This window comes from Brachycentrus maculatus, unplaced genomic scaffold, assembly GCF_059751285.1.
Source record: "Brachycentrus maculatus isolate JH-2025_06_01 unplaced genomic scaffold, ASM5975128v1 h1tg000261l, whole genome shotgun sequence".
In the NCBI taxonomy this organism is placed as follows: Eukaryota; Metazoa; Arthropoda; class Insecta; order Trichoptera; family Brachycentridae; genus Brachycentrus; species Brachycentrus maculatus.
Genome location: NW_028281012.1, coordinates 595,867 through 622,625, shown reverse-complemented (window position 1 = coordinate 622,625; position 26,759 = coordinate 595,867). Strand labels below are relative to the sequence as shown.

General features: G+C 32.9%; 1 protein-coding gene across 1 annotated transcript; it reads left to right on the top strand.

Annotated features, from left to right (window-relative positions):
* Nucleotides 1-302: 302 nt before the first annotated feature.
* mah (solute carrier family member mahogany) lies at nt 303-26,174 on the top strand. The gene is made up of 9 exons (XM_088266119.1): nt 303-495; nt 1,012-1,132; nt 1,236-1,348; nt 2,859-2,991; nt 9,815-9,968; nt 19,493-19,580; nt 21,199-21,279; nt 23,487-23,612; nt 25,668-26,174. The coding sequence occupies exons 1-9, from the start codon at nt 303-305 to the stop codon at nt 26,048-26,050; spliced, it is 1,392 nt and encodes a 463-aa protein (XP_088122245.1). The 3' UTR covers nt 26,051-26,174.
* Nucleotides 26,175-26,759: the final 585 nt, after the last annotated feature.

Here is a 26,759-nt window from a genome sequence, read left to right as displayed (position 1 = left end):
ATTTATCAATGCTAATAAATCGCATTAGTAAATGATGCCATCGAGTAATTAACTCAAAAATCTGTAGATTCACCTACACCGAAGGGTAGACGGCTATCATCAGCCCTAAATCTTGCTATGTTTCATTATCATCGAGTTGAGGGTCTTCCTGTATCTAATATTTTTTAACGCACGTTAAATTGTTCATTGATGCGTAAACCAACCTGCTTGACTCGGTTGTCGATAGTCGGTTCGTTTGCAATCGGGAGTCTCCAACACATGACTTTATTCCGATCATTTGTGGTGGTTAGGGATTTTCTGATATGGAAGAAGAAAAACTCCCACTTATAGAAACTAGAAGTAATGTTTCGTTAGTATTAGACGAAAGAAAATATTCAAGTTATAAAAAAAGTGAAACGACCAGTGGACTGTCATTGTTTTATACTATCCTGTGTATTGTCGATTTATTTGGGGTTTTTCCCGTTATCACGCTTCCAAAAGTTATCATTTCTTGTGGTAAGAAAAAAGTCTACGGTATTAATACTCGTATCGTCCAAATATTATGGCTCAGATACCTGTGAGTACGCAGGATGAGGGTTTGACTACCTTCAAGCTCACTATGTTACACGCTATTGATCTTACTGCTTTTTTTACTCACAATTCCAACATGAAAATTGGAAACTGCTGGCTTTCAGATGTGGTGTGAGTAGTAAAGGATTGATATTGTTTAAGTACCTTTAAGGTAGTAATTTACGAAAATGGCACTGTGTAAACTATCCCATTTTATTTTCATTACATATATATATATATATATATATATATACATGTCTATCTTGTAAGATCTGTACTAATCCGATGGTGAATAGGTCACCGCTTCGATTAGACGTAGTGTTGACTTGATCTTCAATTATATGAAGTCAAGGTGCTCAGTCCTGCGTTCGAGATTAAAGGGTCGAAAGGGGAATATACGCGATGGAATACGGATTGTATGTATTGCAATGAAGTTCTTGTAGCACCACTTATGCATTGCAGGTATGTACGGAATTCCCGTGGTGATCCTCGTGTTTTCTTTGCAAATATACACCGCCATATTATTAGGACGATGTTGGACAATAGCTTCCCAGATTGAGCCAGGAATCACCCACAAAAGTAGGTAAGAGAAAGTTCATACATTCTTAAAAAAACAGTGAAAAACAGTTAAAACAAGTTTGGCCGAACGAAATTAGTTAACATCAATTGATAGACAATTATTACAGATATCCATATGCAGCTTTGGCGGAAATGACGTTTGGTCCATGGATGGGAAAATTTGTAACAGTACTTTTGGATGCGACAGTATTCGGAGGCGGAATACCAAATCTTCTAGTGGGCAAGTCTTTAATATTTAATTAATACTTAAAATCAGAATTTCAAAGCCGTTTTTTATAAACCTATTTCATGCATGTTGTACTTTACAATGAGTGTTGTGAATATGTTACGGATAATGCAATAAAAGAAAAGGTAAACCTAAGTTTATCCGAGTTAACTTAGCATTGCCCAATCCTATTGGGTAATGTTCGAAAACTGACAAAAACATATCGCAGTTTACCAATGTATAGGTCTACCCAACGCTGGCCGGGTAATGTTAGCTGTTTCGTCAGTTTGTTTTACTCTAACATACGTATGTATAACTATTTGTCGTAATTCTAGTTTACATTACATGTTAGTACTTGCATTTAATTACAAATTTTATTATTTTATTGTCTTTAAAGTATATGAATAAAAATCAATGCTCTCAATAATTTGGTTTTTCTAACATTATCCAATCAACATTGGTGTAACAGGTAAACTGCGAATTCATGCTAGTTTTCGAAAGTTAACCCGAATAAAGCTATGTTTACTTCGTATTCTGGCATTACTCGTAACATAAAGTATGTATTTACATACACAACACATAGCAGGTTTTTACAGAGACAACAATATATTTAGTTTGTTTGATCTGTGAGGTAGTACTTTTGGTATCAGTCCTTAATCCGTTTCAGATTCTTGTAAACAGGACGTATACTGAATGGATTTTCCTAATAACAAATATGGTAAATGGGAAAATTGAACCATTTAACGCATGCGAGTCGCATTCCTAAAGCTTTTGATTAGGCTGCCAGCACATAGGCATTTTTCTCTTTCGTATTCTCCACATATAAATCCCATTCTAAAGGGCACCATTGTTTTTTTTTCTTAATGGAAAATATTCCGGTTTCGGATTATTATGGGTTTAATACACTCCAAAATTGGAAAACGCAAAACGTCCGTGTGATCTGGCTTACACCCAATAACTTTTTGAGAATTTACAAATTAAAACAAATTAACTATAAAACTATGAAAAAAAATTGGTCACTAAATTGCCACTTTTTAGGTATATAATTTTTAAACAGCGCTGTTGAATAGTTTTAACTAAAAATCGATCTATCAAGAAATCACAAGAATTTATTTTTAATTAAAAAAAATGATGTTTTCACTCTGGAAGCATTTGAGTGCTCGCCACTGTATATTATCCAATTTCGAAACATTGTACTTGAATATCTAGAGACATCTATTATTGAGATGAAGAGGCTTTTTTTATAGAGCAGATTTTTTTGTTATTGATTAATCTTGGGTAGGATTGGTAAATGTTGTGTGCAAGTGTGTAAAGTGATTACTTAAACCAGCCTATGACGGTTGTAAGCTCCGTAAATGCCCAGACTTCCATATTCTTCTTCATCTATGTTGAGATGTCAAAAAGTAGTATGAAAAATAACTCCTATAATCGGAGATAATCTAGATTCGTGAACAAGTATTTGGACAAGTATTCGAAATGTTGTAAGCGTAATTTTCATTAATGATCATTAATGATTTAATTTCAGCTTCACAGAATCTTCAGCTCTTTGGATTGAAGATGTCGGAGTATAAAATGGATTTCTCATTCTGCTGGTGGCTTATTATAATTGGGGTTGTTTCATGTCCGATCATGTGGCTGGGCTCACCGAAAGATATGAAGTAAGTAGTATTCTAGTATGAACCTACAGGTAAATATTTACAGCTTTCTTCCACACATATTGATGAGATATCTGCTTTAAAGCGAACCCTTCTTGCGACTTGTTCTTATAGTGAAAAGAGAAAACACATATCCCTACTCTGTATTTCATGTACATATGTATAATATTATACAAAAGGGTGTTTCAAAAAATCAGTTATAATGTTTTAAATGTTGACTGTATTAATTTATCGCATTTTAATCACTCTAAAAGCGATTGTCCACTACTTTTTGTTTTCCATTTTACTGTACGGCACGTCAGTTAGCGTTTTTAAATGACGATTGGCTTGGATTGGCTTGTGCTTTTGTCCATCTTTCTTCGGATCGGAGCTCTTGATCGGTGCGTGAACACGTTGCGCGTAAATTATTTAGTGAATCGTCGTTTTAAAAACTCTAACTGACGTTACGGACGGTAAAATTACAGGGAATTCCGGGTATTGGTCAAACGCCCTAAAGCCGTTTGTACACTACACGGAATTTTACCGTCGGGCACTTCAGTTAGCGTGATAAAACGATGATTGGCTTGGATTGGCTTGTGCTTTTGTCCATCTTTCTTCGGATCGGTGCTCTAAATCGGTGCGTGAATACGTTGCGCATAAATTCGATCACGCTAAACTGTCGTAGTCGCTTATAAAACCGGACTGCCGGACGATAAAATTCCGTGTAGTGCACAAGCTATTTATTGGTACACTTTATCCAATCGGTTTCGACAAGAACCTTGTCATCATCAGGGTTTATGTACTAAATTCTAAAACAATGATATACTCATAGTTAATTACTCTTCCCTTACCAAAAACTTTTACGCACTCCGCACACCCTATGAAAATATGATTTAAAAACTCCTAAATGTTGTTTTTTAAAGTGCATTGCGTAGCGAATATGACGTATTCGCTACTCCAAATGACAACTTGTGAGCTACGAATGGAATCGCCCAAAAACAGTATGAAGCCGCGCGCGCATACGCGAAACCGGTTGGATAAAGTTTACCAATAAAAAGTGGTTAAAACAAAGTTGTTTTATTTTATATAGTTTATAAAATGTGCCACAAAGTATCTGCGAAAATCATTCAAGAAAAGAATAATATGTATTTAAAACGCCTCACCATTGGATCAGTGTCATAAGATGTCACAGGCAGGGAATCCAATCCCGCATCAATATCTCAATCCCGCAAGCCCGCGGAATCGAGGTAATCAATCCCGCGGATCCGCGGGATTCGCGGGATTGCAAAAAATCATAATTTTTGTTCTAAGTAGTTATGTTCATGAATTTATTATGTGCTGAATGAAAAAAAAAGACAATTACGTATGCGAGTATTTAAAAACATACTTTGTATTTTCCTAATCAGTTAAACATATTTATTTTTAATAAAATGTTTTATGTTTAGTAAAGAATAAAATTGGTCTTTTAAATTCGATCTTATTTTATTATATATACATATGTACTCGTATAGGTACCCTGTAGCGGAAATCGCACGCTCGGCTTCAACACTGGTTGGCGGTATCGACTTTATGTAGTTGTAAGCAGCTTCTAAGTACAGTGGAACCTCTTATAACGAGCATAAGTCGTTCCAGCATCTTACTCGTTAAGCGAAACATTTTTTCCCATATAAATCAGTGTAGAATACGATAATGCCTTCTATACAGAAAGTACAGAAAACAAAATTGTGTGAACGTTTATTCAAATTAAATAACTTATAAATTGTTAAGGAGTGTAACAACATGGAAAAAAAATATTTGAAAAAATACGTAAATAAAAATATGAATTTATTGCAAATATTTTTTTATTTACATTAATTGTTTTTATTTATCTAAAAGAACAATTATAAAACTTTTTTTTGCAGAGACCCACTAAGCCACCTTGTGTGTCTTGTCGGTGGAGATAATAAATACTTTTTTAACTAGAAAACTATCTCAAGACATTTGTTTTTGCCGACGCTTCAAAATTTGCGAAATTGTATCACAACATTATCATTTAATAAATTTGTAGCCCGAATAGCCACCCTCTCATTAGGGTGATGCTTCTTAATGTACGATGCAACACGGTTGTCCGAACTTAAAATACAGTAAGGCACATATTTTTTTGTATTTTTGGACTTAGTAGAATCTACTTAGTCCAAAAATGCAAAAAAAACCTACTACAAAAAAATGTCCCTTACTGTGTTTTGAGTTTGGACAGCCGAACAGTTTCCCATGCTTTCAGCACTTCTCTAATTGTGCTAGAAGATCGTTGCTATACTGCTTCTTCCTCCTCCATTAATAAGCTTTCCTCTATAATTTCTTGCTTTGAAACATAATGCTCCTCCACAAGCTCTTCGGTGGTCAGCTCTTGACTAGGCTCTTTCACAAGCACTTTAATATCGTTGTTGTCCACCTCGAGTCCATTTGATATTGGCCAATGACATAATTTGGTTGACTATAGACTCCACAGATACTGTTTCAAAATCACATTCGACAACACTCTCTGGCCAAAGTTTTTTCCAAGCAGGGATGAGGGTCTTCTTAGTAACTCCTTCCCAAGCCGTGGAAGTCCTGGCTCACAAGAGAATGTTGAAAAAGTGACTTGCTCTTTCTCTGCAAACTCGTTATGCGAAATAAACGCTCGTTAAGGGATCAACATTTTCACATATTTTTTGCTCGTTATGCGAATTACTCGCTATGAGAGGTGCTCGTTATGAGAGGTTTCACTATATTACCTCAGCATCTCACGTTTCAATATCAGATGAAGTGAATTTACTCGGGGGAGTCGGATGGTTATATGTATGTGAAGACTCGGCGACCCATTCACTACGGAGACTGCGCTTCAATTCATCCTCCAATGTAGGTAGGTTTCATGACTTTAGCAGATGCGATAAAGACGCGTTGTCGTCTTTATCATCGTCATCATCAACTCGTTGGGTTTCGTTTTGAGGTTGTGGGTACGCCTCTAATAGCAGTCCCTTAATCAATCTCTGTATTTCTGTTTTTAGTGTTACTTTGATATGAAAAAAAGGGTCTTCATTTGTAGACATTGAATCTTGTTCTAGATGTTTGGTTGGATTTTCCAAGTCATTGATGTACGGCGTTCTTTTATCCGGCGAGATAAAGACGTTACAAGTTCATATCTATTATTTGGCAATGAACTTGTAATTTTAATAAAATTACAAGTTCATTGCCAAATATATTAAATAAAATTTAAACCAAATTAACATATTTATCCGTTATCTTGTCTTTTCAGTTTATTGATCACAAAACACAATGTGGTTTCTGCAGTAGCTAATGTTGCGTCCTCGCGGCGTGAAATATTTACAGAAACCTTTACTGGTTCTAAAGCATGTTCAATATCAGTCGATGTTATGAATTCTCCATTGCTGGGAGAAAACCACGTAAAACTCCTGAGAGAAGCCGAACTAAACTGGCTTTCCGTTGCACTAGAAGAGGGTTCGGCATTTTGTACCTAGATTGGTTTATATTGTACCTACAATATCCTTCACCTTTATTTAATACATCGCTCACTCCTTTCAAGAACGTCATAAATAAAAAAACTAGATTTTTCAGGAGAACGTTTTTAAAGTTTAGTTGTATATAAGTAATACAATGTATTAAAAATAAATACCAAGCCACTTATTGAACTTTTTACTGTGCAACAGATCTTCTTAGGTAAAACCTGAAGGTTTTTTCTCCATTTGAAAAATATTTAGTACGTTTAAAAAAATAATTAAATAAAATTTTTTTTCAAAACGCAAAAACAACACTTTCTTCACTGTAGCGGGTAAATATTAAGTTAAAAATATGCCTCTTTTGCTGGGATATAGTACATTTTCTGGGCATTCCTAAACATGCAGAACTGAATTTTTTTTATTTATTTTTTATTTATGACGTTCTTGAAAGGAGTGAGCGATATGTGATACACAAAATCAAGCTACGGGTTATGCCACACCACTTATTACATCCCTATTTATACTTCAACATTGTAAATGCTTATAGCCTATTCTTAAATGTGAGTGGGTTTAGTCTTTATGAACAAAGTTACAATTATTTTATGTAATTCTAAAGCGAAAAACTCTAGGCTTAATCACTCACTTTATATTCCCCCTACCACCTCATTCGCATCGACATCTCTCTATCAATATTTAAAAATACTATTCTATGGTACCCTGTTGCGTGTGGGCTTTAGCTTCTATAATGGAAAAAAGTACTTTATCGGGACAATACCATCTTACATACATACACAGGGCTGCCTTAGTTAGACATTAAATAATGAAACTACTCAAATAACCGACTTAACGCCGGCATCAATATTAAATATTTATTAATTGTCTTAAACATTTTCCCTTTTTTACCCGTACATCTTAATCAATAAATTCATTAATGAATAATGGTATTTACTAAGTAAAACTTAAATTAAAAATGAATAAATATTTATTTGCATACTATATTTGTCATTAAAAGAAAATATATCAACTAACTCGCATTAACTAGTTAAGGAACTGAAATGAATATTTACTTTAATTTTCATATTTCAATTACATTATGTTCCTTTTTTGTCAATTGAAATCATTTAAATAATTTGTGGACTGGCTTCTTCCTGCATAGCGCACATTTAATATCAACAACTATGACATCATGAATTCGCAGGGTGCGAGAGTGTATATGTGTGTGTGTGTACTACCCTTATCTACATCGTAATTCTCTGCATTATTTTTTTTATAAAGTACATGAAAAAATCCTCTTATAAATAAAATAATAAAGACACATTTTCGACTGATTGCACAAATTTATATACAATGCCTTATCTACCATACTCGCTTATAAGGAAGGGGAGAATTATGTTACGTTTGTATTAATTTATAAGCTCGTCCCCTTATTGTGAGGGTTGCGGCGTTAGATCCCGAGGGATCCTGCGCTGCTTACATAATATTATGATGGTATTATGTATTTTGCAACTACTATCGCCTGACTCGTACGTACGTGTATGTGTTTTGATAATATTTGCCAGCCTTTTATGATTATGTATTTTATTTAAATTAAGGTCAATTCGATGAACGTCATTATCATTACGTAATATTGATAAATAACGTGATTATGTGTTCTCAAATTGATATATTTAAATAAGTTTTTTAATAACAATTATTAAGTATCTCTCGATGAATTAATTTTTTTGCGATTATTTTTTCACGAATAAATGTTATTTGAATGTATTATGCAATTAATATATTTATGCAATAAAATTTTAAAATTATCTTCATTTTTAGCACAAACGAGATTACACTGGTATCTAGTTACTATAGCAACTACACAGTAAGGTGGAGGCAGTGGTTTTCAATTATTTTATTAAGAAGTCTGCCATTTTTGTTGTATAATTCAAAATCATTATTGTTTTGTAGTTTTACTTACAGTAGGCTTCTTATTTTTTACATCAATGAAGAAACAAAAATATGTTTTTATTTTTTGTTAATTACAGTGAAACCTGTTAGATTGAACACCACTAGTGCATTGAAAAAAACGTTCAATGTAAGGAGGTGTTCAATTTAACAGGTAAATAAAAAATTATAGAAAAAAAAATTATGCCAATACAAGTAAATTTTGTATTAAATTTTAATGAAAATATTTATTGTTTCTTTTAGAAAAAAATTTCAATTGTCATTTGTTTTACATTTTCCACTTGGTACTTGCACAACTGATGGCGGACAGAGTTTAAAGTCTGTGAAAGACCTTTGACCTCATGTGTATTGGCAAAATCTGAGAGGCACTTTAAGCTGGCAAATGCATTTTGAATTGTGGGCTTGGGAATTGGAATTTCTTGAACAATTGGTTCAATTTCTTCGTCTGATGATTCAAGAGATACAAAAAGAATATCTTCAAAAAGGTGAAAGAATAAAGAAAGTAAAGGGGGACAAAGAATTTACCAATATTTAGCTTATGTAAAATTATTTAATGTTTAATCTAACAGTGTGTAATTAAATGATAAATACTACTTTTTATGTTCAATGTTCAAAGTATAAAGGTGTTCATTCAGAAAAGGTGAATTAGTGAGAAAATAGATGTTTGTGTGTTCAATGTATATATTGTAGAAAGGTGTTCATTCAGAGAAGGTGTTCAATCAAACAGGTTTCACTGTAATATTAAAATACTCGTATGTAATAAACTCATTTTAGAGAATAGGGGTTAGCTTAGTAAAAGAATAGCCCACTTTTGAGAAAAGGCACCTAACTTTTAAATGCGCTAATTAAGGAATTGAAAATATTACATGTCAAAGACCATTTATCATTACTGTTACTATTCTCAATAGTAACAGTAATGATAAATGGATAAATATATCATCCGTAATAAAGTGTCGATGAATAATGGTTGAGTGGAAATGCGATGACTGACCATTCTCTGTAAATGTATTTGCACTGCTCCATGTCTGTCTGCTGTGCTGGTCGGGGTTGTGGGCGTCTGTGTACCGGCCAGCGTCGGAGTCAGATCTAACTGACTAATTGAACTAAATACTAATCCCTTTCACTGCCTGCACCGGGGTACTTCTAGAAAATTTGGTGACGGATTTACAAACTTGTATTTATTTAGATTGGCAGTGACAGGTATATTGAAAGCTTTTAAATGTAAATTCACAGTAAAATTGGGATACAATTTCACATTGTTTCACATTTTCAATAAAGTTCGCAACTTATTTTTTTTTAAATTGCTTTGCAGATCTGTCAGGAAGCCTAGATGCTTCTGTATCTAATCTGGGCATGCGGTGGGACAGCTTTTAATGTTACTATTCTCATCATTATGTGTGTTTGTTCAACAGCAAAACTGTTTCTAGATTACTGGCGTTGATGTCGGTGTTAGTAGTGAGCACCGTCATGGTAACTACATGCTTCTGTATCATGAACGACGTTGGAGGACTATTCAAGACCACTCCAAGTTTGCCAGAAATAAGAGATATATTGTTGGCCTATGGATTATTAGCTTTTCAGGTATGTTCTCCTATTCTTTTGTTATTGAATTTGTTTACCAGAAATTGAATTTGATCCTCACCTCGTGTTCCGTCATCCCATGAAATATATTCCAATTCAACGATGGATGTTTTCTGTTATTCTGAAGTTCATAAAAGGTTCATGGAAAGAAGTTATTGTAGCTTTGGTGGGCGGAAGAGTCAATTTTATAAAATATATTACCATAAATGAAATTGATATCATAAAACCTTCATTTTTAATTTGAAAATCCTAAGAGTCAATTACAAAATTGAAAAATCAATGAAAGGCTCAACGTTCGTGAGATTTACTGAAAATTAAATCATATTATTCTTTGACATCTCATCAAAGATGAAGAAGAATATGGAAGTCTGGGCATTTACAGGGCTGACAACCGTCACAGGCTGGTTTGAGTGATCACTTTATACAAGTGTAACATTCACCAATTCTACCCATTACTGACAACCACACTTCACAAATTCTTGGAAGTTCTATATATAAACCAGCATATGACGGTCGTCAGCCCCGTAAATGCCCAAACTTCCATATTCTTCTTCATCTTTGATGAGATGTCGAAGAATATTATGAAAATAACTTCTGTAATTGGAGATAATCCAGATTTTGTGAACAAGTATTTGGACACACTCAAAATGTTGTAAAGAAATTTAAATCAGTTGTCGGGCGGTTTTTTCATCAACCCCGATCCTAATTAGTATATTAATGTACTAATTAGTCCTATACTAATCACAAGTTACCTAACCATAAGTAACCGCAAACCCCAACCCGATCTGTACAATGTTCTTTGGCGTCTCTCGCGTTTTACCTTTGGAAAGAAAATAGAACGCCTATAAGCGTCTCCCGCTCTCTACCAATAGTTTATAAAAGACGCTTTTAAGCGTTTCCCGCAAACAGTATGTTGATCCGACCCAGGTATAATATGTATGCCATTACTTTCGAGGATTTTTTTTTCTTGATAACAGTTAGGAATATTAACATTTATTGTTTTGCATAATATAATACAGGGAATGCAGAAATATGCTTGCAGATTTAAACTCCCATCCAATGGATGGATTTAATGGTTACCTTTATTATTACATATTTCATTTTTTAGTTTCTTGCTTTATCTGATAACAGGAATGCCAAAGCCAAAAGATCAATACATAATCAGTAAATTATTTTTAATATACAGCAAAACTTAGTGTAATTATTCCCCACGTCGCACAGTGGGGTATATTGGCGATCTGGGCGGCCAATATTATTTTTCGTTCTAAATCGATTCCAAATATGCCTTTTGACTAATTCATTGTATTATATGGAGATATTTTTTACTTATCAGTAAAAAAAAAAATTTTTTTTTTAATAAATGCAAATCGTAGAAAATAATTTAAAAAATATAAGTCCGAGAAAGATGGCCATGGTTCCTCGTCCGGACACAGTTCTTCTTCCGCTTTTAATATAAGCGATTTCTTCATTTGTTTTTTTTTTTGTTTCCTTTATAAATCGTATTCTTATTGGACGACAATAACGTGGTGAAGAAGGAATTGGGTTTTGCCAAATAACCTTATTATTCAAGGAACAAATAAGTTGTAGGGGCACAAACGAACTCTGAAATATGTTTGCATCGGAGTCTGCATCATTTAAAAACGTTTGTTTATATTGAGCTTGTTGTGCTCCATCACAACCCCACTTGCACATTTAAACTAATGTTTCTCTTTCTTTTTTATTTAAATTTTGTAAACATTCTTCTAAATGTGTCAATAGTCGCGTGGTAGTGTGATCCATTAAACTCTGTAGGTTTACTTCGGCACAAGTTTCAGTTACTCTGTAAGCTTTCTTAGCAGGGTAACACTCGAGTTTTGCTTTTTGTAAGATACTGTAACACGGGTATAGTTTTTTATGAGAACTCCTTACTATTTCATATTGCCTTCTCGAAAGATCGGCTTCAACAAAAATGGATGAAGCCTGTGATGGAGTCAATTGCGTTATCCGGGTATTTTTTTGCTGACAACGAGAATACGCTTTCTTATATTTGGTAGCACGCTTAGGTGTACAGATAATTTCTTTCAACACCAAAGAAGCATCTCTCATCCCGCTTTCTCCTAACTTTGACCGAGTAGCATGGGTGAGCACATCTAATTCAATATGTTTGCGCAAATCTTCAGTTTTCCTTCTTTTGCTTCTCTGACTTGATTCACCAAACGACTTTGATGGTCGTCCTGATCGATTCATTACCCAAGGAATTGTAAAAGTTCCGTCAAGTCAATTTTCGTTTTTTATCAAGAAAGTTTCCTCCTTTCTGAGTGCATTAGTCTATCTTCGCTTCATTTCAGACTTGAAATGCGAAAAATCGTTTTTAATTTTCATTGCACACTCGTCAGAAAAATTATCTAATTGTAAAAGGTACTTTTGCAAGCATTCTAATTTTTCATTAATTTTATTAGCATTTCGTTGCTGCATGATAATAAATAACTGTTTTTTAGTCATTATTCTAACATCTACTGGTCCTAAAATAAAAATGTAACAATTTAAAGATAAAAAACTGTACGTAGTTCAGTTTTCATTATTGTGCTGACTCATCTTAAAAGAGCGATTTCTTGCAAAAGAGCAAAATTCTGCAAAAAAATTTTCAATTTATATAAAGAAAGAGGGCTAAGCTATTTGATACAATCAAAATTAAAGCCGGATAACACTCGGAAGCACAACTAAATATCCTTTATTTAAAAAAAAAATGAAGGAAAAATCCATTTAAAGGCACTTATTTAAATTAGTTTTTTTTTAGTAAATATGTTAGCTATTGCAACTAAAATCTATGAACAATACACTATCTTACCTGCTTGATCACAATCCATTATTAAATTGTATACGTGTAATACAAAAAAATAATAATAATCACTGAAATGTTTGCGTACTAAACGAACAGCGAAAGAGAAACACGTGCACTCACAATAACAACAACTTTGCGACTGACCATTAGACACGTGAGATGTGCGTGGGGGGGATACAATTATTGCATGTCATCGACAAAATACTCTATTTCATGTTGATATATTTTTCATACACCTGCGACAATGTTTTTAAAAGTGACTTTTGGCCGCCCAGATCGCTAATATACCCCACTGTGCGTCGCAAGAAAAAGTCAATATTCGAGTTTTATGATGTCTGAGAATGTCTAATAATTCATGTTGTGAAAATGAACTCGTATTCTTTCTTCGTTTGTCAAATATTTAGCATTTTATTGATGACAATTTTTTTTGAATACCTTACGTCCAAGTGACTCTGAAATCTAGCTACGGCTTATGCAACACCGTTTATCATGTCCCTACTCAGGCTTCAACATTATAAATTTCATAGCCTATGCCTACTTGTGAGTGGATTTACTCTTTATGTTTAAAATTACTATAATTTCATGTAATTCACGAGTGAAAATTCTAGGCAAAGACACTCGCTTATTCATGACAAAGTATTCTTGGTTTATACCCGCGAATAACGCTAAGTTAAATCATATTACAGACAAAATCGGGGTGATATCGCTTCGTATATCACCGCGCTTCTCCGCAGGGGTAGGCAGAGAGAATAGAATACCATACCAATTTTTTTTCAGACATTGAGTATTCTTTCGGCATGATAATGCGTTTCATGTATTTTACATTGATTTGTATGGGAAAAAAATGTTTCGCCTAACGAATGTTTCGTTTAACTAGTAAGATGCTGGAACGAATTATGCTCGTAATAAGGGGTTCCACTGTATATATCGCTCACTCCTTTCAAGAACGTCATAAATCAAAAAACTTGATTTTTCAGGAGAATGTTTTTTAAAGTTTATAAATAAAATACATTGTATTTAAAATAAATATCAAGCCACTTATTGAACTTTTTATTGTGCAACACATCTTTTTAGGTAAAACCTGAAGGTTTTTTCTCCATTTGAAAAATATTAAGTATATTTAAAAAAAATAATTAAACAATACCTTATCTTCAAAATGCAAAAACAACATTTTCTGCCCTGTAGCGGGTAAATATTAAATTAAAAATATGCCGCTTTTGCTGGGATAAAGTACATTTTCTGGGCATTTCGAAAACATCCATAACTGAAAATTTACGATTTTTGAATTATGACGTTCTTGAAAGGAGTGAGCAATATGTGATTTATGTATGTAAAATGTTTCAAGCCTCCAAGCCCTGGGATGCTCAGATTTCCATCTTCGTTCATATAAAGAGGAACAATAGATGTGTCTTATCAAGTTGAGATACCTACAATATGTTTATTAAGCCCTGGTTCTGTAATGTTATATGGAACTATCGGATGGAGCGGAGGTACGTAATTAAGGGTCATAAATGAACATTGATCGTTACTCCCCTCCGATGAACTGTTTAGTTATTAAAATGTCCTGCACATTAGACAATTACATATTTAGGAAGCACTTATGCACATTTGGAAAGGAACGAATAAGGCTAGAACCAAACAAAATATTCAGACGCGATCTGCTATGAATATTAATTATGTTAGCCTTACCCTAGCCGTCTCTAATCTCACTTCATGACTCCCCAGTATGCAGATTTTGTATGGAGGATAGCGAAACGCCAATCCACATTCTTTACAATTGTGACGCACTCGCTCACAAACGAAGTCACATCCTTGGAGGACCTCTACTGGACTCCGAGAAGGTGAAGCTCCTACCTCCAAGACAGGTCGTGAGTTACATGACTCATGTAGGTCTTGGCAGTGAGCTGTAATACAGAGGGAAGTCACAATAGACCTAATATGGCCGCAGTCACATAAGGGATGCAAGATCCCTTGACCCCAAAAAAAACCCTAGCCGTTCACACGAGCCTCGAGCGGAATTTTTTTCCTAGGGCCAAAAGTATTAAACTGGCTTTGGTGATTAAGAAAAAATTACATAATTATTTTTTGGTCGTTAGAACGAGGTAGAATCAGAGTTGATCGGAGTCCAGGTTTGATGCGAATGTTTATGGCTATTCATGTTACAATACACAATAATTATTTACCTTTTATCTGCCCATACTAGCATCAACATTTTTGGTATTGTAATATGTAATATAATATTAGTATAAGTGAATTATTGATTTACTAATTTAATTGCACTTAATAAATATTTGTCAATAAATAACTCCTTGTACTAAATAAATGTACGTTAACGGGCATATTGCTAAGAAGCAATATCTTTCAATCAACACAAACAGACTAGTGATGCAGGTAAAGGTTTGTACCTTACACATCTGTATAAAAAATAGTAGGCAAAGAGTTTTGGATACTTTACATTAAACGAAAAAAATATTAAATATAATTAGAGTATGAATTATCAAATAATTACAATAAAAATAATAAAAGTAAATGATTGCAACATAATAACATTTGGCACTTTGTTAATTACAATATTATTTTTTATAGGAGATAAGCAATATAATGTAAAACCAGTAAGTTTATATATAAGATAAATAATAACTTATTTCTCGTTAAAAATTATTAACAAAACCGATCACAAGGTTGGAAAATTGAAAACAAAACTAGTATTACTCTAATTAATATACATATACAGTAAAACCTCGTTATAACAGACTAATTGGGGGGAGTGTCAGTTAAAGCCGGAAAGCCCGTTATATAAAAATAGGGTTTCAATAAATACAATAAAAACTTTTTTTAAAATTAACTGTATTTTATAAATAAACAATACAAAACACAAAAAAAATATATTTTTCGTCTTCGGACACTCGTCGTGAAGTGACGTTGCTGGTTTATAAAGACGCGCTTGCTTTCAGTAACCCTGATTTGAAAAGGGAATCAAGTTTTGTTTGCACTTTTGAAGTTTGCTGTTTTTTTTAAATAATTTTTTTTTTAAATTAGGAATATGCGTATAGTATAGTTGAACTTCGTTATCTTTTTAATACGTAATTTTACGAATAGTCACCAAATGTTATTTGATCGTCGAGATGTGATCTTACCACTGATAACTTCACTTTCGGCAGTGTTGTTATTGATCCGGCAAGCTGCAGTAGGTATACGAGCAGGCGGCATTATGTCTCAAATTCTAATGCTAGACATATGACGTGATTATCATGGCCGCTTAAAATTGTTTGAATTCGACGATACTTGAATTTAAGTATTTATAATATTGACAGGACGTTTTTAATTTTTTTACATTTGACCTGATTTTGTCTGTTATATCCGATGTTCGTTGAATAGAGGTAGGTTATAACGAGGTTTGACTGTATTAGTCTCTCATTTTGTATATTTTTCCTCAATATTTTTTTTTACATGTTATTTCCTATTTTTCGGATTTAAAATGATTACAATCGACTTTACACCATAGCGTATATTTACCCACGCACGGGCTGGATATGCAATTATGCCCATGTGGGATTTTATCTTAACATTTAAAAAAAAATATGCGTTTACCATGAAATGGTTAGAGGCGATATGTAAGCAAAGAATACATATTAATAAATACACTATACAAATAACTACACTCTAAAATAACCGTTACATGAGCATTTAAAAATTACTTACATATCGCTCACTCCTTTCAACAACGTCATTTATCAAAAATCGTAAATGTTCAGTTGTGAATGTTTTCGGAATTCCCAGTAAATGTACTATATTCCAGCAAAAGCTGCAGATTTTTAACTTAATATTTACCCGCTACAGGGCAAAAAGTGTTGTTTTTGCATTTTGAAAAAAGGGTCTTGTTTATTTATGTTCTTTAAATATTCAAAATATTTTTCAAATGGAGAAAAAATATTAAGGTTTTATCTAAAAAGATCTGTTGCACAGTAAAAAGTTCAATAAGTGGCTTAATATTCGTTTTTAATATATTTTATTATTTCTTTGAACTTTAAAAACGATCTCCTGAAAAATCAAGTTTTTTGATATATGACGTTGTTGTATAAAAGACAAACAAATAACTAATAAAACACTGCTTGAAAATATCCATAAAGGCATCAAATCAAAAAACGCTGAATCAAAATCAAACATTTACCAAGTTTGTCAAAAGAAACTTTGAGTATTTAAATCAAACTGTAAAATCTACTCCCATTATTCGTGAAATCATGAAATAACGGAACTAGGTATATATATAAAAGAGGTATTGATAGTTAATGAGATGGTATGTAGATACGAAATAGATGGTGTCATTCTGTCGTCCATCATCCATGAATCATGACTCATTTACAAAATGTGCCCAAAACTCAAAATTACAAAATGTGCCCTCGGCACGGCAAACCCAAGAGATAACAAATTCTAAATTTAAAGCTATAATTTTGTGTATGATGAAATATATTTGGCACAGTGAAAATTCTTAATCGTTTTGTAAATCGTAAATAAATAATAATATTTTAATAAATAATATTTTTATTATAATCTTAATTATTTAAATGTCTGAAATTTTGATATTTACCAAGCAGAACATATAATTGAATCTGAATTATTTTACACTCTCAATTATTCACACGCCTGTGAATAATGTCGACACAACCGAAAATAAGTAACACCTCCCACTTAAACGACACACTCATAGAACCTAGAGATCAAAACCGCAGAAATAAATCGAACGTATGCCACGTTGAACTTTGAGTATTATGCAAGAAAGCTCTATAACTCACATTATCCATAAAGTCAATAACGAAACAATTCACATATGTGCTTTTCATAAATGGATAATGGAGATAGGTAGAAATGAAATAAATTGTTTCATCCGGTCACGTCATTCATGCATGATATGCAAGTAAAGCTGACAAATAATTCAGCAAACGAGTATCGCGAAATATGTCCTTGGCACATATATATATATATATATATATATATATATATATATATATATATATATATATATATATATATATATATATATATATATATATATATATATATATATATATATATATATATATATATATATATATATATATATATATATATATATATATTTATCCATGTATAAATTCAGTCACTAGTCGCCTCTGCTTAGTAAACAGGTTTTTAAAAAAAAATATACAAGTTTTATTTGATGCATTATAGGTGTAATTAATTTTACTTAGTAACACGCGCGGTTTCTCAGTATATGCATATGTGCAATGCACTACTAGCGCTTCTTACATAGACGCACCCTACCCTACACTCGCTTATGTCACTTTGACAAGTTACGCGGCTATCTGGGCAATTCAAGAATTGGTTATTTCAAAACGAGGAATTTTTAAAATATTGGGATAAACATCGATTTATGTGTAGGAGGACATAATGAAGCAGAAGATTGAGGATGTTTAATAGATTTTGTTGCTAAAATTGATTCATCTATAAATTTTTAAGACAAATATTTATATATATATATATATATATATATATATATATATATATATATATATATATATATATATATATATATATATATATATATATAAATATATATATATATATATATATATATATAAATATATATATATATATATATATATATATATATATATATATATATATATATATATATATATATATATATATATATATATATATATATATATATATATATATATATATATATATATATATATATATATATATATATATATATATATATATATATATATATATATATATATATATAATATATATATATATATATATATATATATATATATATATATATATATATATATATATATATATATATATATATATATATATATATATATATAATATAAATTCAGTCACTGGTCTCCTCTGCTTAGTAAACAGGTTGATTTAATATCGCTAACTACTCGTTTGCTAAATGCCAGTGCAACATGGGACGCACGAAGTCAAATGGGATGATAAAATATAAGTTCTTATAAAGCCGTCCTGTTAGAATTCCATTACATACTTTTGTCGTGCAATATATGTATACATACATACATACATGATACATAATTTATCAGAATGTCACCATCAGGATGTTCCGTGCTGAATGCTTATCGTTCGAGAGCATTATGCAACCAAGTTCAAGTTTATGAATGGCAATGAGAATGAGGGACTTGTATTACGAGTATATACCTAAATATAACCGCTCTGTCGGATAGATAATTTTTTTACTTTATGGTAAATATAAATATCTACCAAAAATACTTTGAAAAATATATAAAAAATAGGTGGTTGAAGGGATATGTACAACGCAAACACAGAATTCAATAACCGTCTCTTCGATTTTTTTTAAAGAATGCACATTGGATTTTTTTTATTTTTTAGAAAACACACTGATTAAATATTTTTAACTCCTTTCCTCACAATAACTCTTTTCTTTTTAAAACCATATATAATAATTATTTCGAAGAAAAACTGTTTTTCAATGACAAAACTGCGTTTTAAAAAAATCGTATACGCAAAATGAAACTTTGATTTAGAAAATATTATGTCACGACTTAACGAATACTCGGCTCTAAGTATTTAGGTCTACAAAAAAATCATACATGAGAGAGATCTTTTCTTTTCTTGTTTATAAACATGATGATTACATTCAAATATGTAAATTGTATTGTTCTAGTTCGATATACATCCGATGTTACTAACAATTCAAGTTGATATGAAAGACAGCTCTAAAATTGATTTCGCCATAATCGGAGGATTTTTAGGTAAATACAAACATCATTTTTTAACATTTATTTTAACCCCTTTTCATTCCGTGTTGATTGGAAAGACCATGACTTATAGCGTAAATAAATTCCGAACCATATTGGAAGCCCTGAAGGAAGCTGAAATTTTTGTATCTTAAATATTGTCAATTTTAACTAAAAATAAAAATATAGCACGAAATTGTAAAGGAAAAACACTTGTTTTTATCACTTGAGCTATTTTTATTTTATTTTAACGACTAGTTTCGGAAGCTATGCTTCCATCTTCGGGTCTAAGTATATCAGTTTATATTTAGACCCGAATATAGAAGCATAGCTTCCAAAACTAGTCAGCCGTTTAAATAAAATAAATATAGCTCAAGTGTTAAAAAAACAAGAGTTTTTTCTTTTACAATTTCTACATGTCTTACCACAAAGTGAACGTGGAAACTTCATTACTTACCTTTATCAGTGCCAAAATAATATTTTTTTCTCAGCATTTTTATGCAATACTGTAGAAACGTACGTAGTACGTATATGTTAATAACTTGAATGAAAAAGGTATTTTTGAAGGAAAAATGACCCCTATGACATGGTAGCATTAATCCTATTCTCCTAAACGTCTGTGAAACATAACTCGTTGCAAGGTTCCAGAACCGTTGTGTACTTAGATGCTTGGTACAGACGCAGCCGGAATGCATATGGCGGCTGTAATTTTTTCCTGTATTGTCTCTGGTCCATCACCTACACGTATGAATTTTGGGATGACGGGGACTACTAATTTGTTAATATTACACCGCTCTTTCAAATTTATGTCACGAACGTCAACACCAAATCGCCCGGCGTGTTAAAATTCATACGTGAACATGATGGACCAGAGACAATGCAGAAAAAAATTACAGCCGCCATATGCATTCCGGCTCCGTCTGTAGCAGCCATGAGAATACGTGCCTAAGGGCGCTAAAAAATACACGGAATTTTACCGTATGGCACGTCGGTTAGCGTTTTAAAACGATGATTGGATTGGATTGGCCTGTGCCAATAGTCAATTTTGTCCATCTTTCTTCGGATCGGAGCTCCTTATCGGTGCGTGAACACGTTGCGCGTAAATTCGATCACGCTAAACTGTCGTAGTCGTTTTCATTTTTCAAAACCGGACTGCAGGACGGTGAAATCCCGTGAAGTGGACAAACGCCCTAAGGCAAATTCAATATATTTTAAACGGGGAAATAAAGAGTGGGACGCACCGACCTGTGGTCACAACTGCCGCCAAGAAAAGGCGATTCAGTTGGCTAGGTCCCATATAAGTACATACTCTGCATGCGTCCCGAGAGCAGCCCTCAAATGCACTTCTTTTAAAAGGCGTCGGGTGGCCGCCGCCCATGACGCCGACAGAGGAGCTTGAGGACAGTTAGGCGACTCTTTATGCTCCTCGCAGTGAGCGGATATGGATAAAGTAAGTAAGTAATCCGGGAACTAAGGGATTAAAAAACCTCTTCGCTCCCGAGCGCGTATTCCCTAGTCATGTAGTATTTGAATTTACTATACAAAAATACTCCAACGCTATTTGCATCATAGTGAAAACATATAAAAAACAAAGTCAAGCAAGAAAATAATTGACATTTTTATTTTTCCGCAGCTACGGGGACAATGTTTTCCATAACCACTCTCTTGGCGGCTCTTCGCTATGGAAGGAACGTTGAATCGAACATATTGCAAGGTGGGATATATTTCATAAAATGTACAACCCTGCTATTAGTACGAATAGGGAAATCTCGATAAGTATCGTGTGGACAAACTTAACTTTATTTGTAAAGTAAATTTCCACCCCTCCCCCAGCGATTATCGAATGGAAGTTACTTGTAAATTCACTAAACGTTTTGTATTCGAAAGACACCAATTCTAGCGTAAGAAATGGATATTTCTAACGCTAGAATCATAGGTGTCTTTCTCGTTTCTGAAAATGTTGACTATTTAGATACCATTTTTGAAATAAAGAGTTGATTTTTTTGCGTTCTGGCCCTTTGGTCTTTGGACTTTGGAAATTTTAATCAGTCATAAAAAGTGAAACACTAATCATAAAATCAATATTTTAGGAAGCTCAGAAATATTCAAAATGGAGAAAATCACTCATATCACTGTAAGTAATCAATCGTAATAATTATAAGAAGCAAAATATTTTACTTGGGGGTTTTAATTTCAATTAGTAAGAAGTAAACTGTACTGGAATGAACTATTTTCATAATTGAACACACCATGGTGCCATGGTGCGTATAGTTTCCATCATAAGTTAGTATTATTAATTATCAAGCAGTCTAAAATAATGAAAAATAGAGCATTCATTTTAATCTGTAATTGAGAAAAAAACAATTTTTTTTTTTAAATATGGAAACCAGCGACTCTATAGGATGTGACGTAATGTATAGAATGTAATGAGGAAAAATAACGATATTTTTGGAAAATTAGAAAAGCATATTTAGCAAAAAGACATTTAACAAAAGATTAAGAAATACATATTTACTGTCATAAAAGATTACTTGTAAAAATTTAAGTTAATTTAAGTTAATGGAATATATCTCCATCCCCATCGAAAAAGTTTACGCCACAATTTTTTCTTGATACATATATATATCTCGATATATTTGTCATAAATTCAAATTTTTATTTACGTTTTTTTTTATATTAATTATGTTCTAAGTTTTAACACCACTTAATAATTTACAAGTAATTTTATTTGATTAAACGTTAATTTAAAAAAAAAACAGTTTTCTTTCGGCCTGGAACGCATGACAGTATTTTCCAATCATTTCTATGGGAAAAAATGTTTCGCATAACGAGTAAGATGCTGGAAATAATTAAACTCGTTATGAGAGGTTCCACTGTATTTACCCTGGACCGGTACTTGAAGTATAATGCTGTTCACATTCCCTTCGTGTAATGAAGATCAAGAAACTACTTATTCATTACGATGGAGTCTCCTTTGAACCACTGAGCTGGGATATTTATTAAATGTTTATTGGACGAAAATATTAAAATAAACATGAAACATTTGTTGACCCTTATGTATTGTTAAATGGTATTTATGGATGAATTGAACTGGGTCATAGCTTAATTGGTAAAGACACGGAAGTTTCAGACAGAAATATCTGTTAATTAATTTAAAGGAATTTAATTTTCCCTCTGAATGGTTTATTTTCGTGTATCATTAAATTGTTTAGCTACAGTATCTACCTATAATACGTAAAAAGTCATATTGATAAATTTATTTTACACTTCATGTAATTATACTCTTGTTTGTGGTGTTTTTTTTAGAGGTATACAAATTCTAATTTTCCATCTTGCGTTGCGCCATCTTGTTGAAACCGCAGCTCTGTCGCTTCAATACCACTCAACTGAGGTATGAAAAAGTTAGTAATCATGGTTCTGTAGCGCTCTTCATTGACCGTAACATTCTGGCTGGCATCGTATTTACAAAAATATGGGCCAATTATTCCACCTGCCCATAAAGCACACCAAACAGTGACTTTAAATGGATGTAAGGGCGTCGCAAAACGTACTGACTACAAATCAACTGTCAACTGACATATTGATAGTTTGTGAAAACAATGTTGCCATTTTAAAAACAAACCTCTAAAAAAACAACCAAGTATTTTGCTACAGATGAATAAATAAATATTTTTGAGACAGTTTGAGTGTGTCCAAATACCGTTTCAATAATTAGGAGTTATTATTTGAATACTTAACCGAACCCATGACAGGTCAAAAGCTCAGAATTCCATATTTTTTTGCATCTTTGTTGAGTTGTCAAAAAACAACATTTTTTTTTGTTTTGTTTAAAGCAACGTAAATTAAAACCATATGTTAGTTATTAAATCTTCATATTGACTGTGAAAGTTCATGCTTTTATTTTTAATTTCCAATTTTCAGGATTGCCTGCAAGCCTACCGTTGTACCTAGTTGTATTGTTGGTCACCATACAACTCTGTTTGTCAAGTGCTGTTGGCAGCTCGGCCTTGTTCCAGCACATAGAAGACACTTTGGGAATATCGAGAAGTATTTTATATTATGGATGTTAAATACAATTCCATCGTATGTTGAAGAATATGGTAGATTTCACCATAACTTACTATTTATAAAAATAATAATAAAATGACGGCTTATTTTTATGATAATTAAATAGGAATCACTGATAAAATCGTATGTAAAACTTTAAAAAAATATATATTTATTTATTAGTTGCCTATGACAAATTCTCCTTGATATAGGCATATGTAATAGTATGTACAAGGATTATAAGCGTCTTTAATTCATAATAAATTAATAAGGTTGATCCCTTAAAACAATACAATAGATATAATTCAATACGATAGATAACGTTAAACATTCAAATGTAGACCATTCTATGCTAGAAAAGACGAAAGGTATTAGGTACTTTTATAGCGACGACAAAGGTCCAATGTTGGGGGAATGGAGGTAGGTAGGTAGGTACTAATCGATAAATGAACTAAGCATATGGTGTTTCTTAGTACATGCATATGTTCAGTTTTAAAAGTATTTTTTATATAGAGAAAGGTTCCCACTCGAAATATTGCCAAATTATCTTGTACCCCGCGCATGGATAAATGAGTTAACGCGCGTATTTTAGTTAACAGAGAATCCTGTACTATTTATTATGATGAGAATCTTTCCATTCCTTGGGATGGTGACATGAGTGAGACAGAATACGCTCGTAGGGGCAAATCACGCGTTAGAATAGTGAAGCTAAAACGTCTCCGTGCATTACCAGCGCATGCGTAAAAGTGCCACCTAAACATGCGTAACGTAATCTGCGATGAGCAACGCACGTAAAGGCGTGTGATGCCAACATCATCACGTGTAGACGCACACCCGACACAATGTGACAAGTTAAGGTGGTTATTTCGAACATTTCAAATGTTAATAGCTATTTTAAAATAAGTGGAATTAAAATATTTCTACAAAAGTCGATTAAGCTTTATGAGGACGTAGAAGATAGAGTTTTTTTTGGTTTGATCGATTGTGTGGTTGAAATTGATTCGTGTGGAACATCTTTCGAAAGCGACTATTTTAAGATAATGCAAAATGATAAATTGGATGCAATTTAACACTTATTTTGAATCAGACCTATTTTCTATGTTACCATTTTCAAAGTGATACGCACTGCCGCCAATTTCAGTCATTGGCCGCTTCTGGATCTACGTAAAAATTAATACTTCTCGATTGACGGAGTTTGTTTCGATTTTGCTATCGGAAATCGGGAGAGATGATATGCCACCATGTATACGATAGCATCATATTTATTAATTTAAAAGTCAATATCTTTTGATTAATTCTAAATGTAACGTGAAATTAAACACTAGATTGATTTTGTCAATGGTTTTTAGAAATATTTCGAAGAAAAGAAAACAGTAGCCAGAAAATAATATTTTTAAAATACGTATTTCAAATTCAACCTTTGTATGTATTTACGTAATCAATTTGGACTCTTTAAATTAAATTGCCATGATAAATAAATTCACTTCCACGAAACCAAAAAAACTTTTACATCAAATGAAAAATAAACTTAACAAATTTTCAAAACTCTTTTTGAATTTGATGGTAATTCCGATAATGCATTGTTTTTTTCCGTATTGACGATAATAATAAAACATATATACAATTCTTAACATTCGTAAAATCAAATATATACTATGGTTATTTTTCTTACAGTCCATTTTTGATGTAAAATTGGTACTAAACTACAACATACCTTATAACATATTATCTTTTATTATCATTTTAGATTATTACAAGATATTAAACCTACGTAACGTAATTGAAATATTCATCATCCCTTTTATTGGTACCAATGATGACAGGCTCTAAGGGTGAAGACTGACCGGAGCATTTCGTCGTAACGTAACAAGGTAATCCGAGCGCTCCATCCATAGTTTGGGATGCTCGGCGATGCTCGCCGCGAGCGATGTTACGACGTTTTGTTACGACGAAATGCTCCGGTCAGTCTCCACCTTGATAGTTGTGCCACAACGAAATATGGTCACGTTAGTTTGGACAGTGGTGTTCATGTTTAGGTTTTGTTTGTTTTCATAGATTTCGGGGTGAAGCGCTGCGCTCTCCGAGCCGCGGTCGTTGTAGCCGCCGTATTCATCGCAGAGGCCGTGCCCCGGTTCGACCTGGTCATGGGCCTCGTGGGCAGTTCGCTGACGGGCCCCCTTATGTTCGTACTGCCGCCGCTTCTCTACTGCAAGCTCGCGCTGCTGCAGCGGAATGCCGCGAGCGGCCTGGACAGCCGCCGCCCGACGTCAGCTCGCCAGGCGGCGGAGATCGCCTTGGCCTTTCTGGTCATGTGCTTCGGGGTGCTCGCAACAACCATCTCCACATTCTACAGCTGGTCAGACGCGATACAATATGCGCAATTTACCCCACCGTGTTTAATGAATTTCACAGCTGCGTCTAGATCCTTGCAAATATGATTATTTTGTTCGTTCTCTTTTATCTGTACACGTAAAACAGAATATGGTTATTACAATCTTCGTGAAGTGCTTTGTGAAGATTGGAGAAGAATTAAGAAATCTGGTATATTAGAGAGTACTGCAATAAAACACTTATTTATTTAATATCAAAGAATTGCAATACTGACCAGTTGGAACCATTATTCAAACGTTTACAATATAAGCCAGCTAGCCTTTTCCAGTGGTTGTTAGCTGGTGCATCACTGTCTCGCGGACTAATCTAGCAACACGTGAATGGAATGTTGAAACATGATGTCAATATGATTCGCATTTTATTTAATAGGATAAAAGATTCTTATTTTATTATTTTTTTACCATCGACAATTGTACAAAGTATGTATTGGAGTATTTTAGTTATTGAGTGTTTTTTTTTTCTGGCGGTCTGGTTATTTTTTTTTTAAATAAGGATTTCATGACATTAACGATTGTTAATTAACACTCGCTCAATGATTTTTCCAAATTAAGACAAATGCTATGCTAAAAACTACTTTAAACCAACAGAACAATTGGAAGAAAAAGTTTACTGAAAAGGTGAACTGAAAAACTGGATGGACCCTTATTTCCAAATAGAAGAAAGCTATATTCTACATTCTTTTAAGACTCTATCACCAATAGCACAATGTTTTTTTTTACAAAGTACTTCTTCAAGAATTTGTGTTGGTTTAAAAAT

Coding starts and splice junctions, on each gene's coding strand:
- mah (XM_088266119.1), top strand. CDS start 303: ATGGAAGAAGAAAAACTCCCACTTATAGAAACTAGAAGTAATGTTTCG. Junction 1,133..1,235: donor GGAATCACCCACAAAAGTAG/GTAAGAGAAAGT, acceptor CAATTATTACAG/ATATCCATATGCAGCTTTGG. Junction 2,992..9,814: donor GGCTCACCGAAAGATATGAA/GTAAGTAGTATT, acceptor AACTGTTTCTAG/ATTACTGGCGTTGATGTCGG.